General features: G+C 46.9%; 5 protein-coding genes across 5 annotated transcripts; all 5 read left to right on the top strand.

The window, feature by feature from the left end:
• Nucleotides 1-2,338: 2,338 nt before the first annotated feature.
• wetA (developmental regulatory protein WetA) lies at nucleotides 2,339-3,895 on the top strand (the record flags this gene model as incomplete). The annotated part of the gene is made up of 1 exon (XM_057230088.1): nucleotides 2,339-3,895. The coding sequence occupies one exon, from the start codon at nucleotides 2,339-2,341 to the stop codon at nucleotides 3,893-3,895; it is 1,557 nt and encodes a 518-aa protein (XP_057085178.1).
• A 2,747-nt stretch (nucleotides 3,896-6,642) lies between these two features.
• N7447_005825 (uncharacterized protein) lies at nucleotides 6,643-7,112 on the top strand (the record flags this gene model as incomplete). The annotated part of the gene is made up of 2 exons (XM_057230087.1): nucleotides 6,643-6,790; nucleotides 6,985-7,112. 2 exons carry the CDS (start codon nucleotides 6,643-6,645, stop codon nucleotides 7,110-7,112), a joined length of 276 nt encoding a protein of 91 aa, XP_057085177.1.
• A 2,546-nt stretch (nucleotides 7,113-9,658) lies between these two features.
• Nucleotides 9,659-10,620, top strand: N7447_005824 (sulfotransferase family protein; the record flags this gene model as incomplete). Its single annotated transcript, XM_057230086.1, has 2 exons — nucleotides 9,659-10,327; nucleotides 10,384-10,620. The coding sequence occupies 2 exons, from the start codon at nucleotides 9,659-9,661 to the stop codon at nucleotides 10,618-10,620; spliced, it is 906 nt and encodes a 301-aa protein (XP_057085176.1).
• Nucleotides 10,621-12,807: 2,187 nt separating this feature from the next.
• On the top strand, nucleotides 12,808-14,608 carry N7447_005823 (uncharacterized protein; the record flags this gene model as incomplete). The annotated part of the gene is made up of 2 exons (XM_057230085.1): nucleotides 12,808-13,247; nucleotides 13,300-14,608. The coding sequence occupies 2 exons, from the start codon at nucleotides 12,808-12,810 to the stop codon at nucleotides 14,606-14,608; spliced, it is 1,749 nt and encodes a 582-aa protein (XP_057085175.1).
• Nucleotides 14,609-16,476: 1,868 nt separating this feature from the next.
• On the top strand, nucleotides 16,477-18,342 carry N7447_005822 (uncharacterized protein; the record flags this gene model as incomplete). The annotated part of the gene is made up of 2 exons (XM_057230084.1): nucleotides 16,477-16,621; nucleotides 16,703-18,342. The coding sequence occupies 2 exons, from the start codon at nucleotides 16,477-16,479 to the stop codon at nucleotides 18,340-18,342; spliced, it is 1,785 nt and encodes a 594-aa protein (XP_057085174.1).
• Between the last annotated feature and the right edge of the window lie 189 nt (nucleotides 18,343-18,531).

Here is an 18,531-nt window from a genome sequence, read left to right as displayed (position 1 = left end):
TGCAGATGAGCAGTAACGAGTAGTAACAGTGGAGAGTTAAGTATCCAAGGTCACGGTTTGAAGCGGCCTAAAGGAAAGGAAGAGAGAGAAAGATCAGGTTGAACAGGGTCGCCCCAATTTCATGTCATCTGACTCAGCCCGAACTTGACCTTTTTGGGATTTTGCCCATTGGGCTCTTCGTCAAAATGCAGTCATATGCACTTTCTAGTTCATTCGAACAATGCATTTTTTGTATATTTTGAATACCTAATTATAAACAACAGTGCTCCTATGAGATTCCCTACAGACTACACAATATCAGCCTTTCAGAATAGCCTCGGGAGTACGGAGTATAGAGTACGTCTCAGCCGAGAGTTGCTTTTCTAGTGTCACGCTTGGAATTTTAGGATCCTTTGGGGCATATAATATTGAGTGCCTGCAAATTTCCTAGAGGTATCTATGGCTTCCAGCATTGTTATCGAGTCCTTGCTGATTGCATACATCTCAACAAACATTATTGTTGAACGGAGCCACCTACACTGACGCATCACTAACACGCCAGGTTTGTTGCATTTGGCTCTCCCAATGCCCCTTTTCTTTATTATCTCTCTTTTTAATTTTGTTTAGGCTGGCAGTCTGGCTGCATTCTGCGTTAGCGCTTCAGGCTCCGTTTGAAGAAACAGACCCAACCGCCTGACGGGTTGCAGGCCTATCAGCTTGATCGAGAGCGCCTTGAAACTTCAGCTATACCAAATATTGGTCTCAAATCGACCGGATGACCCTCAACCTAGGGTTTTCAATTCTGCAGTCGCACATGAATCTATATGCATTGTTTTCGGATTGACCGCTTTGTTTGTGATACCTGAACTCGATCCAAACACGACAAGGATGCCAAAGGAAGCAACCCACACAACGACATGCCACCAATGCACTACAAACCATTGGTGGATTCAAAAACCACTACAATACAATTGGCCAATGTTACCATTCGAGACACGAAGAAACACCCCATCGAAGGACACTGCACTTTGATAATCAATTGACACTTGGATTATTTTAAAGTGGAAAGGAGGCGTCTGGTCTTTACCCGATGCCGAGAGACCAAAGGCTTGTTCTTTGCTGCATTCAGACATGGCCTTATCTTGATCAACTTCATGCAGTCCAAATATAGAACATGGGGTCGAAGCAAACACTCCCAGATAAGCACCCTAGACGACGATCTCCTGCAGGTCAAGGTTTTCTAAACTTCCGATCAGGGGGGTGCACATACTTACTGGGGCTTCCCGGGTAAATCTGTCCTTCTCGAATATTTACCAACTCTTCTGTGCATTGTCCAGGACGTGACATTCCGCCCAGCCGCTACAATCCAACTCACATTCCAGACCGTTTATCACTAACAGGACATTGGCCAATGGACAATATCACCCCCACTCCAATTAGATCGATTGGCTAATCACGATGAAGAAAATGATAGAAGTATGTAGCTAAGTGTGCTGCCGATCATACTGTCACCCAATTCGAGTCTTCTTCGGGCGATTGATGATGGGATACCAGGTATCATGACGCTTACACTGCAACTATCAACCTTGAAACTTGGTGTAATCATCCTCCTGTCTCAGTTGGATGGCTGGTCCTGGTTCCTTGGACAATCCTGGCTCGGAGAGCGTTCCGACCCATTTCCTTTCCTAACAGTCTTGTTCTTAGAAGTTATGTCGATCTCCAATTAAAGGTATCGGGTCAACATGCCTAAGTCCTCCCCAGACCCGCTTTGCCAACTCATTTGATGGCTGTTCCACTGCTTCTGGCTTAGTGAAGGAGGGTTACATTCCCGTGGGTGGCTATCCGTAACGGAACCTCTTTGGGATCTGACGAAGATTGACAGCTCGGCCAGCCATTCATATTTCTGCAAGCTATGATTGGCTTGAGGAATCTTGAATCATTCTTTTGGGAGGTTGGTGGAGCCGGCCAGGAGCCAACCGGGCCCTCCATAGCACATTCCTTGTCCATCTTTAGAGCACTTGGAATGTGTCCAGAAATTCCGAGGCTGGTGTCCCTGACAGCCATTCAAATAGGACTTGTATCTGTTTGTTTGCTTTGCTTTCTTTGCATCATCTGCAGTGTTTTCTTTGATTGACAATCTATCAAACATTCAAACATCCAAGCATTCATACACTTCTTTTTTGCATCCTTTGCATTTCGGAGATCCGGGTCGATCCCCCCGAACTATTCCCAAACCCTACCAAAGCTCTATTCAAAAGATATCTTTGGTTGTCCAATCACATCCAGTCTTTGGACCTTCAGTCGCTGACTACACTATCGACCCGTTCTTTTACTTTGTCGCCGCAAACGGAACTCCAAGATGTTCGCCCAACCCTACGACCATTCGTTCAATGATTTGTTCAACCAATACGTCAATATGGAGACCAGCGCCGCTGATGGAAAGGATTCGGCATTGGCCGACTTTGATCAGCTTTTCCCGCTTGACTCACTGTCGAGTGACTGTGGCGATCTTCCACCTGTATCCACTCCCAAACGCCATCAATCACCGCAACCTTGGAATAATGAGTGGCCCCTGCAGGATGACGGAGCCGCTGTCGATCATTTTGCTTTCCACGACACCGTCCACCCGTCCGCAATCTCAGATGTCAATGTGAACAACTTTGAAGTTTCCTCTCGCCCTACAGCAACCAGCCGTCTGTCCACATCGCCGTCCACTCCTCCAACTACCCCTAGACGGAAGCCTGCCCAGAGCGCTCTCATCACTCCCAAATCTATCCGCCATCGCAACCCGAATGAGCGCCGCTCCAATTTGCGCAAGCAAACTTTCTCTCCCAGCCTAATGCGCTCTTCCAACCTATCCAACGGACGAATGGCTTACCCCGAGGTTTGGGCCCAGCGAATCCAGAACTTCAACCTTCACAATTCAGAAGATCGTCTGCCGCTGTCGCCCCCTCCATCGGATGTCCTTATTCAGCATGAAAACATGCCTACCGAACAAATCATGAACCAACCCAGAGACTCAGCAGAGATGCCTCCCCAGTACGACGCAAGACTATATCACCAGTCTCCCTCGGTTTCAATGCCATCGCCGAATATCGCTATGGCACCACGGCAACAACAGCACTACATGGCCCACCCAAGCTCTTCCACCTTGACCAACTCCAGCCCTGCTTCTGCGGATGATATTTTCTCCTCATCTCACTCATCCGACCCCCATTCTATCTCCTCTTGGCAGCAAGACCCTCTTCATGCTTCATCTCTCTCCTTCACTCCAGACCTCCAAGGCCAAGATTCTCAATGGTGGTCTCCCATGCCTTCTCGGGTCGCTCAACAACAGGCCGCTTACCTCACATCTCCCACGCCTGTGCGCTCCATGCAAAACGTTGGAAACCAAAATGACATGATGCAAGGAGGACTAATGATCCAATTCAACCCCTCCTATGACATGTCGGCGGACCACTCATTCTCATCTAATATGCTTCCCGCCACCCCTCAAAAATATGACACCTCCTTCACCACCTCTCAAGTCCACAACATCTCCCGTTCACCATCTCTCTCTCCCAAGGCCGAGGCATCACCCATTGACACCCGCTATGGATCCATTTCCAAGCCTACCCACCGCCGCACCCACAGTCGCAAGCTCTCCGGCCAGAGCACGAGTACCCCCAAGCCTGTCAAGGCATCTGGCTCCTCGCCCCGAGGCGCAAACAAGTCTGTCAGCGTATCGTTTGTCAACTTTACCGCCGACGACCGCAATAAGATTCTGACCGGAGTTGCTCCCTCCGGTAGCTCCAAGACCAAGGCTCGCCGCGAGCAAGAAGCCCGTGATAGACGTCGCAAGCTGAGCGAAGCCGCATTGAGGGCTGTGCGCAGTGTTGGCGGCGACGTTGAAGCTCTCGAAGCTGTTCTCTGTTAAGCTTGTTTTTGATTTGATTTTTCTTTTCTTTCTGCCTTTTTGTCTCTGCTTTTTTTCAGCTGGTGTTTTAGGGTTATATCATTGGGAATATCTGGTTTGCTCTCGGAGTTTATGGTTTTGCTTTCAGGCTTGGGCCCGGGTGCTTGCACCCTCAAAATGTTAAGACTATTCTAATATCTAGACTCTTCTGTGGATATCTAATATATAATATTTTGTGACTATCCAACTTCCGCTGTAGCTCCTGCTTTCTTTCGTTCTTGACGCTTTATGATTTTTAGTTATCCATCTTTTTTTTATCAAATTGGTGAGCTTCATCTCTTCTTTTTCGATCCTGTTATTGTCATTACTACTATGACTTTTTATGGCTAGCTTTCTTTCTTATATTGAGTTCCTTGTACTGAGCCGTCCATAGTGAGCCCTTCATGCCAAATCCAATACCCAAATCCCATATACAAAGTCCTAAGCTGCAAGGGTTGAGAACCAGAACAAAATTCATGCTGATCTTAGCCGTCCATTTTGTATTTATCATCCAGCCTTCTATCTCGAGCAGATTGATGGTACACAAATCCACCTTGCAATCTCTTTTCCATAACACATCCAACCACCCCTTCTTCATCCTGCCTTACCTTGTACACCTCCCATTCGGCTTCATCTTAATATTTTTGCCGGAAGTTTCATACCGCGATCGATCATGAAGACGTGGAATTGATTTCCCGGGTGACTTTACACAATGAAATTCCTCGTTTTCACATCCTCCTTCAACACACCTCTATCAGTGACAAGATTGACGTTTCGAATAGCATCCTCACAGATACTTTGCGAGCTATCCCTTGGGGCGCATGTAGCGATATCGGCCAAGGGAAACCCTTCGGCATACTGTAAAACGATTCTAAGAATGTCGGTATATTCGCTAAGTAGAAGATTCTGTGTTAGGGTAGAGTCGGGGTATGTTGCTCCTTTGCATGTCGGTTAAGGTGTTACATGTTTGACCTCGTAAAGATCTTGTATGTAGTCATGTAGATAGGTTTCTTTTTGAGAAGAAATCCCTACTGACCGGATTTCCTATGCCATGTCTTGGCTTTCCCTTTCCGTTTTGGTGCTCAGACTCTCGCCGCTTTTGCTCACTGAGTAGATCTGAGCACGTCTCTGAGCCCTCCCAGCTGATCAGGTCTGATCTACTCACTGAGCACATGGCCTGACTAGTACCTTAGGGCGCTGGACTAAGCAGAACCGACTTGGCAACCTTCTCGGGATATTTGATCGCAAAAAGGAAGGTCACAAGGTATCCCATCGGATGTGCCACTATAGTTGCTTCAGAAGCGGTCGTAAGGCCTGCTTTCTCAAACATGTCCATTCAAGTCGTCCGGAAGAGATTCAATCTTGATAGAAGACAGGAGCGATGTTCGTCACAACCCATGTCCCTCTAAGTCCAATAGACGCAGTTAATGCGACGTGTCAAGGTGCGCGAAGGCTTACCAGAGCTTCCTAAGCCATGTACAAAGATAGCTGGCGTACTGCCATTTCCCTGTTTCTTATAGTAGAGACGCTCCCCTTGTATTGCAGTGAGATTTCCTCCAATCATTAGGTTGCGGTAACTTCAAGTCATCCGGTGTAGGTGTATAGGAGACGAGTAGATTCGCTTTCACAACCTTGTTGATCAATGGCCCTAGGCTAGTAACCGATACTTTGACTTCTTCACCTGGCTGAAGCCATACTGGTGGATTTTGTCTAAATTCAACATCAGCGGGCTATATAGTGATACGAGCTGACTGCGTGCCCACGGATCCATTCTGGGTAGGTCTTGCAGGAATAATTTGCGATTCTCAGCCGCTTAATATTCTGCGCATCGCGACCTTAAGGAGGAGGAGGGGGGAAATCTCCCTGTATGCTAAAGACCTGTAGAGGTACTATAGGAAGGGCAGGCAGTACCCGTAAATGGCTTAGTCTGCCACAAACGGACAGACCAATCATATCGCATCTCTTAGCCTTACCGACCAATCATATCGAAGTAAGCAAAGTATATTCTTCGTGAATGTTTTTCTAAGGTCGTCTCCCCGTCCCAGTTGCAATTACATGTCCCGGCTGAAGGGTAGTTCCTTTTGAAAGGGCCTCTAATCAAAGTAGGAATTGATAAAATCAATTTTTTTGTTGTAGCTCTCTGTCCCTCCTAGCCATTGACAAATGTTTGTACCGGAGTACGTTAGGCAGATGAGCTGCTGGAACCACGACTGGATCCTGAAGAAGATTCAGATGAGCCAGATACTGAAATGAGTCAAATCTCAACAGCCAGGATTATGTACCATTGGACGATATGTTTCGCCAGATCTGCCAATGAAAAACTGCTTGTGGTCACGTTGACGCTCTCTGGCGGTCGTCCTTGATTCTGCAATGACTTGATATAGGGATTCTAATGGCGCCCTAGAAGCGAACGCTAAAGGCTGAAAAGCTTCGTCATTTTAGTCAAGGTGGCTAGCCCGAGACACTTGAATTCCGGGGTCCAGATAAGCAACAAAATTTGTTAGATGATTCGACATATTAAAAATATATATTGCGGTCATCCTTGTGGTATAATTTGAGCATTCAAAACACTTCCCGGGGTCGAAGAGAGATTAAATACGGTAAACTGAGCCCATGATGCCCACATCACCGAGGTATTTGTATAAGCAGGCTCGAATGAGGTTTTAGGGCGTAATAGTACAAACCTCGATTCGAGCCTAATGTTACCACTTATTTCTTACCAGCGCTCGATGGAGGAGTGTACGTCAACTGTTTCTGCTGCTGCAGTAGGACTTTCTATTGGTTTTGGAGAAGCAGCACAATCTATGGCTGGCAAGAAGGTCGGTATATTCTTCGGGTACCCAGAAACGAAGAATCGCATGGAATGGCGGATCATACGTATGAAGGTAATGATGGTTTATCGACTCTTTCGGTTTGTTCGCTTTCCCTTTGCTTTTCTTTCAATGAACTCTCATCTCAAACGTTCTCTTGATTCACCACCATGTTCAATATCACTCTCGACATATCTTTCCTTCTTGCACAACCATTTGCTTCCTATATACCCCAACAGCAAACTGTCATTTGTTATATAGCAAAATTATCAAACATATCGATGTTCAGCATGACGTCCTTCGGCCATCACCCGACGGCAGGACCGCTCTTGCTTCAATTGGCGACTTCCCGCTACTACCTGCACCTGCACTTTGCCCATGTTTACTAGATTGTGGGAGTGGGGCCACCAGCGATGGGCTCGCACTTCTTCGCAGTGCTGGTGACTAGTAGCCTTCGGGTGAAGCTAAGACGAGCCTCAATGTATCTAAAACTTTGGTTTCCTGATAGAATATCAATATTTCTCGCGTTATCTTCTACACTGAATGAATCACGTCACATCCATCAAGCTAGCGTAGAGAATGTGAAAAGGAATGAAGGTGACATATCATTTTGAATATCTGTGCAAGTGACAGCTGTGACGTAGCAGAACTTGGCTTTCGAGGACGATTCTCAGAGTGAGTCACTGCGGGCGTGCAGCTATTCCATCACCTTCTCATTAATGAGATCTAAATTTCACAGAACACTGCTCTATAACTTCAGTAAGCCTGTAAAATGACCCCAAGAACATGCGTGCGTACGTTACGCAGCAAGAGTCCCGATCTCGTTGATTCAAATGAAACTCCGAGACGAGGGAACTATTCAAGGCCCGTATTGAACACGGACCTCCGACGTTCCCGAGGTTGCTTCAAGGTTCACATCCTGTGCCTTGTTGACTGATGAAAGGAAGCCCGGTATCTCGATCCATATCAGAAATAGTGTGTCCAGGCGTAGTTGGGAGAGTTGTCATTGGCGGGAAACGGGTATAGCTCCCAAGCGGATTGAGCGAAATATCAGGTGCACGGCTCTCTATATCCCTTTCCGCGCCAGATTGTCTGTTACTGTGCTTCTTGATAAGCCCCGTTATAAGATAGCCGATGAAAGCGATGCCGAGCCCGATTGCTGTCCCGGTCAGCGAAGACACAGTACATTTGGACCAAGAATACGAGCATTCTTGAGCAGTTGTGGTCATCTTGGCTTCGAGTGCTGATGAAGATTGAAAGTTTTAGGGGAAATGGAGTGACACAAATCTGCAAATAGAGGGATAACAAGAGAGGTTTGTATGATGGAACATGTTTTGTATTAACGCCACCGGCTCAAAACCTGTGATGGGCCATATTATCGACCGCTTTCTTAACCGCCTATGCCTATTACAGAGTAATTACATAGAACAGTATAAATTAGCCACTCCCTAAACCTAATCCGTGATCCTGACGGGTACAGTGACGGCCGAATCCCGAAATGGGTCAGTAGACGCCAAGGTTGGCCAACGGCGCTCGCAGGGCCCTCGTCAGAAATCTATTCTATTTCCATATTTCTTTTCTCTTCTACAGTGCACCTATCGATAAAGTGCGTATTGTAACTATTCGATTGGTCAAATTCTCGACTCGAAACTGTCTCGGACATTTAGTATATAGTTCTGAAGATGTTTTTTAAGATAAGTCATAGTAGAGAAACGCTGACAGATTAGTGGTGGAGAAGATAGGGCGTTGGTCGATGTATGGTTTGTTTTGCGTTGCGAGTGCTATGTAGACTGTTTACGTCTAATCTTTACTGTTTGATCTGTATGTTTCGTCCCTATGTGCTTCAGTACTATAATAATGTGGAGAAGGCAGCAGTGGGCGAAACTCGGGGAGACGGGAAAAGCGTGGGAGGGCAAGGGTTTCTGTAGAAGTTGGAAATACCAATGTATATTCTATACCATATTTTTTGAAGATATACTCATCGTAGCCTGTTCTTTACCTGAATCTTGTCCTGTAGGATGTCCTTGATACTCTTTCCGAAGCTGAAGTCATTGACTTGCCTAATTTCATCTACGCGGGGCTACGCACTTTTAGCCGGCGCGGGTAAAAGCAGATTTTGTGCTTGTTAATGCTTTGTTGGAGATCATGTTGCCTGGGTAGAACCTCTATTTTGTACTTCAATGTCTAGGCACGGATCACCGGTATTCTTCAAAACTAGGGCCAAAAAACGGCTTTCCTCCGGTGCCTTCCTTTTTTGCGGCATGATTATTCGAGCTTTTTTTCCTTGAAAGGATGCAATGACTCAAGAAATGGCTTCATGACAGAAAAAGAGGGCTACACAAAAGTGATTACCGAAATAAACAATATTGTGGGGCTCGGCGGACTGGGTGCTCAATAGATGCCTCTGATCGGTATCTGAGTAATCAGTGAGCTGACTGATCACACTCACTGAGAGCCCTCTGAGCAGTCACGTGAATATTCTGATCAGCTCCCTGAATCTGAGTCTTGAGTCTGAGACCGGTCTGAGATTTACTCAGTGAGTCTGACTCTGAGTGCCCGCATAAAAGCAGTGGCATCTCAGAAAGGAAAGCCCCACCTGGCAGAGGAAAGACGCTCGGTAGAGTGGCCTACGTACCGGATTTCCTATGCCACATCTTGGCTTTCCCTCTCCGTTTTCGTGATTTTGTATGAAATTTTGTACAAAATCTGGCATTATAATACTAAAATCAGTATAATATAATGAAACTGAATATATAGCCACATATCTCACCGCTCCCGGACTTCAGGCGCCTAACCGCATTCGTGCTCAGCCTCTTTCAATCGACCCACTCTGAGATCTTCGAAGTATAATGCGACCGATTGTAGCTGCTACTTAGTGTATACCGAAACCCCCTCTTTCTAATCTTACCCTAGCTTTACATTTTTTCGAGCCTCAATGAATGCTTTCCAGCGGTTATTCTACGGATTCCCTGAGCCGGCTCCGCACAAGCGCAGCAAGCCCGTCGAGGTGCTTTGCTTGGGCTTGCCACGCACCGGAACCGAGTCATTAAGCGTGGCCTTGCGAACTCTGGGTCTGCAAACATATCATGGCTGGGATTTGGTCTTCGAGCCAGATGGCAGCAAACTGCAACTCTGCACGGAGCTAGTGCGGCGGAAATACAGCGGTGCTCGCGATGGCGACGTGCACATTAGCAACGCAGAGTTCGACATTCTGATCGGCGATAGCCAGGCTGTGGTTGATTCCTTGTGTATTTTATTTGCGCCCCAGCTGGTCGCTGCATACCCAGACGCCAAAGTAGTCCTCAACCTACGTCCCGATATGGACGCCTGGTACCGCAGCATCAACAAAACCATCGTCGACGGGGTCGATAAATCATGGTATACGTGGTTTTTGCAGTGGTTCTCCGGGGAGTTTCATTGGCTGTACAGTCTCTACTTAAGAGAAGGATACCCGGGCATATTTCACAGCAGGACTACTGCAGATGGTATCCAGAAAAACGCTAAATGGGTCTATCGCGACCATTGCAATATGGTCCGGGGTATGGTGCCTAAGGATAATTTGCTTGAGTGGTCCGTCGAGGATGGCTGGGAGCCGCTTTGCAAGGTATGATTTGGAAACATCTGGAGTTTTCTCAAACCCGTGAGTGATAACAGAGATAGTTTCTTGACAAGCCTGTTCCTGACACGCCCTTCCCCCGAACCAACAATCCAGGGGCCTACTCCGATCGCATAGATGAATACACCAAAAATCGCTTCAATCAATGTCTGCGCAACATGACTCTCACCGCCGTGACTCTAGGCGGGATTACCGCTGTCGTTGTGATGTGGCGGCAGGGACGGATCTCAGGGGTTATGAGGCTGAGTGATCTACTCGGTCGATTCACTAAACTAATCTAAGATCAATATTTGTACTCTTAATGGAAATTCAATTGGAGTATTTAGGCTGTCAATTTCACCTACAACTACTAGACCACTCTAGACAAGTAATTTCGCTTAAGGTACTTGATACCTAGAGGAAACCTATAGTATCTGATCAACTCATCAAGACTAAGCTACAATATGATCTCTATTCAATTCTTCTTTTTCATGAGGGAATTTGCAATATGCGTGAACAAAGAGATGAATAATTCGAGCCTTACTCAATAGTCTCCGAAATAAATTTAAGAGGTATGGGTTTCGGCAGGTTGTTCAAGCCTGTTTGGATTACGTTAATTTAATTCAGATAGGATGTAAGGCTAGATACTAATATTCGCTTGGGGTCTCAAACCCCATCTTTTGAATAGCTTTGTACGTCACTCCGACTAGTGTATTATCTATGAAAACTACATGAGAGACAGAAAATCGCTTAGCTTAGATTTGGGCAAATTTTCAAGATGATCAATCTACCAGGTCTAATACGAGTCAGGGTCTGAACCTATGGGACGAGTGAGCCAATATACTATAATCTACATACGTTAGTAGGGTAAACAAGGCAAGAATGACTAGATAGAAAAGTGGCCCTCCAGGTCGACAGATTGTTCACAAGTGTCAATAAAGTGACAAAGTTAGCCAAGGCCGAAAATCTTTGGGCTTATCAGGTCGGTATATCGACCACTTGCATGTATAAACTGGCCACAGCGAATCAACCACCCTTGGTACACCGGTAAATCGAAGAGCACAGAATGGGTAGCCAGTCGTAAATATTGGTGCATAATAAAGTCAATACACCGAAATTACACAAGAAAACAGATCATGCGAAGTGGAAAAGGAATCTGGGAGAGAAAGAGGGAAAGCAAAAGTAAGAGTCATTAGTTGTGTAAGATGAAGGTAGTCAGAACTGGATGGGCAAACGAAGTGTGTGATTGGAGTGATTAAGTCGACATGACACATTTTGGGAACCTGGGTGGTCATAACAGAGTTCAGAATGATGGACTCGATGGGTTGCTCTCGGCACGTCTATATTTCCGCTAGGTGAGAGCTTCTGAGGCATAGTGAAGTATGGCGCAACGTGGATCTAATTTACCTTCCATTATTTGTTCTGTCGTACCTCTTTCTTTGACCAAGAGCAGCAGCTAGTAGTTGACTCATAAAAACGGATCTTTGCCTTGCAGTCAAGGAGAAATACGGAATTACAGCAAGAGCCTGAGAAAAGCTTGCTTTGAGGAGATAGTAACCTCAATAAGCCTTTAAATGTGGACTGATATCTCTTCCAGATTTCGGATCCTAGTCTTCGTATCGAAACTTCACAACAATATCATTGAATGCTGGAGGTCAGCAGCTTTTGTTATATGAAATCTCGCCGGTCCTTCCGCCTGGCACAGGGCTTGCACCGCAGGCCATAGCACCTTCTGCCAAATCCGGGCATGTATGACCTCCGATTTGGTTTCCTATCGAAGTTCCAAACTTGCAAGGTGAAGGTTTTCTCCACCCACTCGAGTAAACCTTCGACACCAAAGAATGACGACAGGGCAGAGCACCAGGTTTCACCAAAATCCAAAGTGATTTCTTTGCCATACTTGCATAATCAGGACTCCTTCAAACATTACAAGGGATAATCGACTCAGCCGAAATCGAGAGGAGCCTGCATGGTATCATCAACCAGTTGTTTACGTGGAAGAGACCTAAATGCAAGAGCTTCCTATGAGCGCCAAGACCAAATGAATCCGCATATCTGTTAAAGTGCCTGGGCATGGTTTTTATCATTTGAGTTAAGAGTCGTCACGGTCATCATACCGTACATTTGTACAGAATTCTGTCATAAGCACCCAATACTCACGGAATCGTGTGGAAACACTTTTTTTTACCCCGTGATGTTCAAGATATCTAATCATCTAATTAAACACTGAATTAATTAGGTGATAGATACTTCTTTTGCTCCTTTATTCCCTAAAAGTTTCTCGCGGCATCAAAACACCCACTGGACCATATAAAGACTCGCGCCTGTACTTTCTACTTCGGCCTTCTGCCTCAAAGTCGCACTTGCCATTTTTTGCACCTGTTACTCCCAGTACCCTACCCCTAAAATAGCCTGGCATTGTATCTGTATGTCTGTCCAGTCTTCACTCCCTACTCCAAGCCCTCTTCCCTCTTTTTTTCTGTACCATCATGGCTGACATGTTAGCCAAACCCCAGTCGGCTACACCAATCGGTGCGAAAAGAAAGCGACCCGTCTCCCCTGTGACAACACCATCTCGACCGTTAAGAATGGACAGGCTAGCATTCCTGCGCGAGTTCTCAGAGAGAGTTGAGGAGATTTTGAGATTGCCGGATCCCCAAGATATTCTGAATGTGGTGAGAGCCCTAGCAGAGGGTAACCAAGCAAGATTGCGGGATGGCACGACCGTTGAACAGCTTCCTGGGTTCAACGTCAAACAACTGCCTGGCCTCGGCTCCTATCCCCCCAGCCTGGATTCCCATCCGTCTTACACACAAACAATGACTGCGCTGCTCAAGTGGGGCGTTCGCACATTTCACGGCCGCCCATCTACGCCGAGTCTTTGGGCATCGATGGCCATTCTTGATGGCCCAAAAGGGTATAACCAGCAGTATGTCGATGCCACCTTATTCTAGATCGCGAATGCTAATTATTTCCCCTAGATTAACCAGCGATGGGCTCTATATTGAAGGCAGTATCCACGTTGAATATGCTGAGCCTCGAGAGGCCGAGTTACTTTTCCCAGTTTTGCCGAAGCCAACGATTCTCGTGCCATCTCAACTGCAACCAGTCCAGCCTTTTGATGAAGATCTCCCATATATTTCGGACTTCCTTCGTGGCAGCAAGACCGCAAGGGCCGTAGTGGCTACTCGTTGCAAGTTTGGTTGGCCCCAGCTATCGATAGATTGCATCTGTCTTTATGTTGATGATGACGATACAACAGGCCTTGATGCTTTCCTTGCCTCCGAAAAAGTGCCTGTTGTTGTTATGAAGGCACAATTTTCCCACGCAATGGATGATGTCTCCAAGGCGCAGCAATTCCTGGAACCATCAGGGTTAAACGAGTTGGAACTCAGCAAAAGACGTCACCTGCTTCGAAAAAATCCCCTACCATGTGCCGTGCAAGAGAATGGTCATATTTCTCATGGCCAGTCCGTTTCTCTTATGGGCCAGGAATCAAAAGGCTCAGTGGGCGTGTTTTTATCACCTTCCGGCATTGAACAGAAGATATATGCCCTGACTGCGTACCATGTTCTACCATTCAAGACAGTCAACGAATCGCTTGTGAAAACACCGGCACCACTCGACCTCCTCAGTCAACTCCTCGCCGCTACCGAGAATGCAGATCATGACCGTGTTGGTGGATTGCTACGAAGATGGGATGAGTCATGTGGGCATGTGGTGCACGGCCATATTGGTACCACAATGAAGGGGTGGAAGAGCGACTTTGTGTTATTCTACGTTAACGATAAGTGGGCTGGGGCAAATGGCCAGTGGTATAAGCCTCGAGAACTGACCGACCTCGTCATGGTAACTGAAAAATATCAGTCCGAATTCCTCGGAGCGCATGGCCTCGTTGGCAACCTCGATCCACAAGCCGGACAGATCTGTTACAAGGATGGCGCAGCAACAGGTCGTACAACAGGAACGATTGGTCAGACCGAAGCCCTGGTGTTTCTAAAAGGAACGGCAGACATTGCGCCCCCAGGAACAGCGCCGACTGATGTTAACAAATACAAACTCCTTACGCTCCATCAGACTTATCGTGAGCATGCAGTATGTGCGAAAGGAGACTCAGGGTGCGGTCTTTTCGTACCTGTTCCAGATGAAGATGGCTGGAAGTGGGTCGGCCAATTGGTCGGCATGCTACATGTGGAAAATGGGCTACCAGTGGGTCTCATAATACCCCAGACCCAAGTGCTCGAATCCCTGAAGGAGAATACCGGGATTGTTTGGGAATTATCCCGTTGAACACGGCTACAGGACAACGTTGCTTCAAGGTTTGCATGTTTTCAAATCCATTGCTACCGAATCTCAGCCATTGGCCTTAGTATAGATTAATTATGGCTTCCTACATCCTTAATTACGAAAGGTACCTTGGATACTCTATAGTTATAAAATCGTTCTGGGGATAGTATAGGAATGCTAAAGGAGTGTCTCCATCTATTTGATACTAAAGTCGTGTGTAAATCTACTAATATCTCGCTCAATCTGCTCTACCTTGCCAAAGCCGGTACCGTCCGCTAGAATTGCACAGAAAGCCTGAATATCTAGGAGAGCCTCTGCAGCGGAGCACCCTTTTTGACCTGGGATTCTGTATTGATAACGTTGGGGGAGGCGGCTTCGAACAACTCGTCCCCATCGATCCTACCTAATAGCTTGAGAACCAAGCCAATCACACCTGTGATTTGATAGGAACACAACTGACTTATGGTATGCTCTTTGAGGAATAGGGAATGATAACTTCCACCTTCTAATACCTCGCATATGAGTGGGTCAAGGCAAAGCTCAAAGTATAACCCGGTTCTGTTTATCTGTGCCCGCAAATGCACGCTGCAGAGTCGAACAGACCTTTTCAGCCTAGAGAAGAACTAATGTTAGCTTACCTGTGAAAATTATGGAAGCTCATGCTGGCTTATTGGGTGTCTTACAAAATGCGTGATCTGGGCCGCCTGGAGATTGTCCTTCTCGGATTTGGTGGCACTTAGCGACCTGAGAATTTCCATGGGTATAGCTTCGCATATATGAAATCCCATCAGGGGCTTGGGTATAAGCATTCGACCTAGACCTAGACTAGGGTTTATAGTACCAAAGTTATTATATTGTTTCCTAGGGGTATTTAGGAACTTAGTTTTAGGTCAATCTAGTTTTATTCTATCGGTAGTGGCTGTCCTTTAATACCTATAATAATATGATTAAAGAATAGAGGTCGTTGGAAACATAAGGCCCTCGGGCGAGATATAGAATTAGATCAGATAGACTTACCATATTAGGTTAGCGTCTGATAGTGCGGTGGGGCAATGGGGCGAGGTGCCGACTAAGAGGGCAACGGAACTTATTTTTCTATGTAAAAACCATACCACATTGGCCCATTTCCACCACCTCGGGTAGAGAACTCGAGATCAGTCTTCAGAAACATCCAATTATCAGTTTAGGGAGCATCATTTCCCTGAATCGTTATATGTCTGAAGAGAATCAGTGGCTATTTGCAAGGTGTAGGGGTCGGTTTCTCTGCTGTCACTAGACTTCGGCACAACCCACTCTAACCCGGACCCAACCCAACCCAACCCAACCCATTAGGTAACCCATTGGGGCCCCAATAGTTAGTCAACTAGAATGAAAGCAATTACTTAAACGTAAGTATCGACGGGCACATGGACGTGATCCAGTGCCAGTCTAGACCCCCTTCCCGGTATAGTTTGCTTCGCTGCGTTGAGCAAATAAGTATAATAAAAAAAAATACTATATACAAAGGTTCCTAGACATCGAGGAAGCATTAATGATGCCTTAAGTTGTAAAGGTGACTCAGCCTTTACAATAACTAGCCAAGTTCATTGTTCAGGTATACTTTCCACCGCCTTTGTTTCCGCCCTCGAAACAAAGAAGTTCAATCTTTTTATAGAATTGATTATCAAGGCTTCTCTCAGTTTGCTGGCTACGGTATTATCTTAACAAGTATTTAGAACCTATCGAGATGCCTTTCTTAGGCTCTTAAATAATGTCACATATATCAACATCCAACTGCCTACTGTTCTGCCGGACATATACCTCTTTCCACGCGCCATACGCCACTCTCCACCGCGAATCCTTATCGATAAGCGCGTTACTCCCAGCTCAAAATGTACCTCTTCAGCTGGCTTTTCAAAAATCCCCCTCTAGCCATGCCGACTATGGAGACCATGGACGAGGTACCATATCGGTCACCCGTACCCCTTCAATGGGAGTTGGCTCGACAGACAGAAATCTTCCTTGAAGATTCATTATGTATGTTCCCTTTCCCGTGCTTTGACGCGTGCGGGAGAACCCCAAAGAGACACTGCTAATCATCTTCCCTTTTTTAAATAGGGCCGCAAGCTTATAGCCTTCTCTTCAATGTCCTTGCATCGGGCACGATCTCATCGACAAAAGCTGTGGTTCCACTCCCACAGCATCTGGCCGTCGCAGCTACGATGCTCGTGCACCCAAAAACGACAACGCGCGCCGAGTCGGAGTACGAAAAAGAAGCGCCCAATGCAGCTTTGCGATTTCTTCGATTGACGAATTCTCTTGTTGGACCTATGGATGCAAGGTTTGAGCTCGCTTTCAACTTCACCCAGCTTGCATCTTCGCGACAGGGTAGGTGGCGCGGGGAAAGCCCGATGCTCATTGAGCATGACAATCCTGATACCAAGCCTCTGAACACGAAATTCAACCAAGCTTCTTCGCTGTGGCACTGCGCAGAGGACTTTTGGCACGCCGTCGGGTGGGCATTTAATTGTTCGGTACTTCACCCGGCGCGGTGGGAGCGCTGGCAGATATGGCTCCAGTTTATGTGCAACGTACTCGAAGATGACTGGAAAGAACATGAAAAAAAATACCTAGAGGCGAAACAAAACCAAAGGGATGCCTCGGTCTGGTCGAAGGTGCCAGGAAAGTCAGAGGATAAGCCCGCGCTAGGTGCAGAACCTCCCAAGAAAGAAAGACGCAGGGGCAGGAAGCCTAAGGTCGAGGTAGTGGTGGATAATGATCTTGGAATATTTCGAGAAAGTCTGATCTTCCGTTACATCACCTCGAATACCACAGCTGGACGGAACCGCAGAATCATGCGGGCAATCTTTGCCAATGGCAAATCAAACCTCGGCGAGTTCAAGGAGGTATTCAACGATGAACTCAAAATTTCTGTTCCCGAGCAAGACTCCCATAGTATCAAAAAGAGGGCAGGTGATATCAATCTCGACAAAGATGAGTATGGCGACTACCTGGACAATTCGGACGAGGATTTTGAAGCCGATCAAAGCTTAACCTCGGTATCACCTCCAGCCAAAGGGTCAAATGCCAGCAAGCCACGGCGTAGCAAGCGCACCCGACGAGGAACACGAAACGCCATGGACGAAGCCACAGACCCCATCAAGCTGGCCAAAGGAAGCCACGCACCCTCCCACGAAAGCAATATATCCCCGCTAGGCGGCTACACCTCCCTCGCCCTCCGCCAACAACTCCTCGGCATCCTCTCCAGTGTCTCTGAAAGACTATCCCGGGACTTCATGCCCCTAGATAACCTCTACGACATGTTCGTCGAGAATATCCGCGACCTCTCCCTCCCACTCTTCCAACACTTCATCAGCCCCTCCAACCTCCCGCACCTTCCCCCCGAAGCGCACTCTACTCTCTGCGAACTCCTCCTCTTCGTCTTCCGCGAAAGCTCCGCACCGGCCTCCGATAACAACTACCTTACCCAGGCCAAGCTGGAGAAATGCTTCCTCCCCTACGGGGCGGCTACCCCGAACGTTGGGAACAATGCCAAGATCTCCCTTCTGCTCGAGGCGCTGATGACGCTCCTGCATAAGAACAATATGCTCTCTGTGACCCCATCGCTGGCTAAAGCTGTCCGGTCTGGGATTACACGTCGGGAGCAGGCTAGTCGTGACCGGAACTCGATTGAATGGACTTACTTGCAGGAGAGTGGATTCAGGATGAGGTTTATGGTCGATCATATCTTACCATGAAGCTTTTCTGTGGGGACAGCGAAGAGTGGTGTTGTGGTAATGATGTTCATGATGGTAATGATATTTAATGATCATATTCAAGGCGTCTATGGGTGTTTATGGAGCGTTTTAATGCGCTTTGCTTTTCTTCGGTTTGAATATAATGGTTGTGATATATACTTGAAGACCAGGGAGTGAGTACCTGTGCTA

The sequence above is a fragment of the Penicillium robsamsonii genome (assembly GCF_028829455.1).
Source record: "Penicillium robsamsonii strain IBT 29466 chromosome Unknown utg000003l_segment0_segment0, whole genome shotgun sequence".
Lineage (NCBI taxonomy): Eukaryota > Fungi > Ascomycota > Eurotiomycetes > Eurotiales > Aspergillaceae > Penicillium > Penicillium robsamsonii.
The sequence above is the reverse complement of the archived record's forward strand: the minus strand, read 5'-3'. Positions and strand labels throughout refer to the sequence as shown.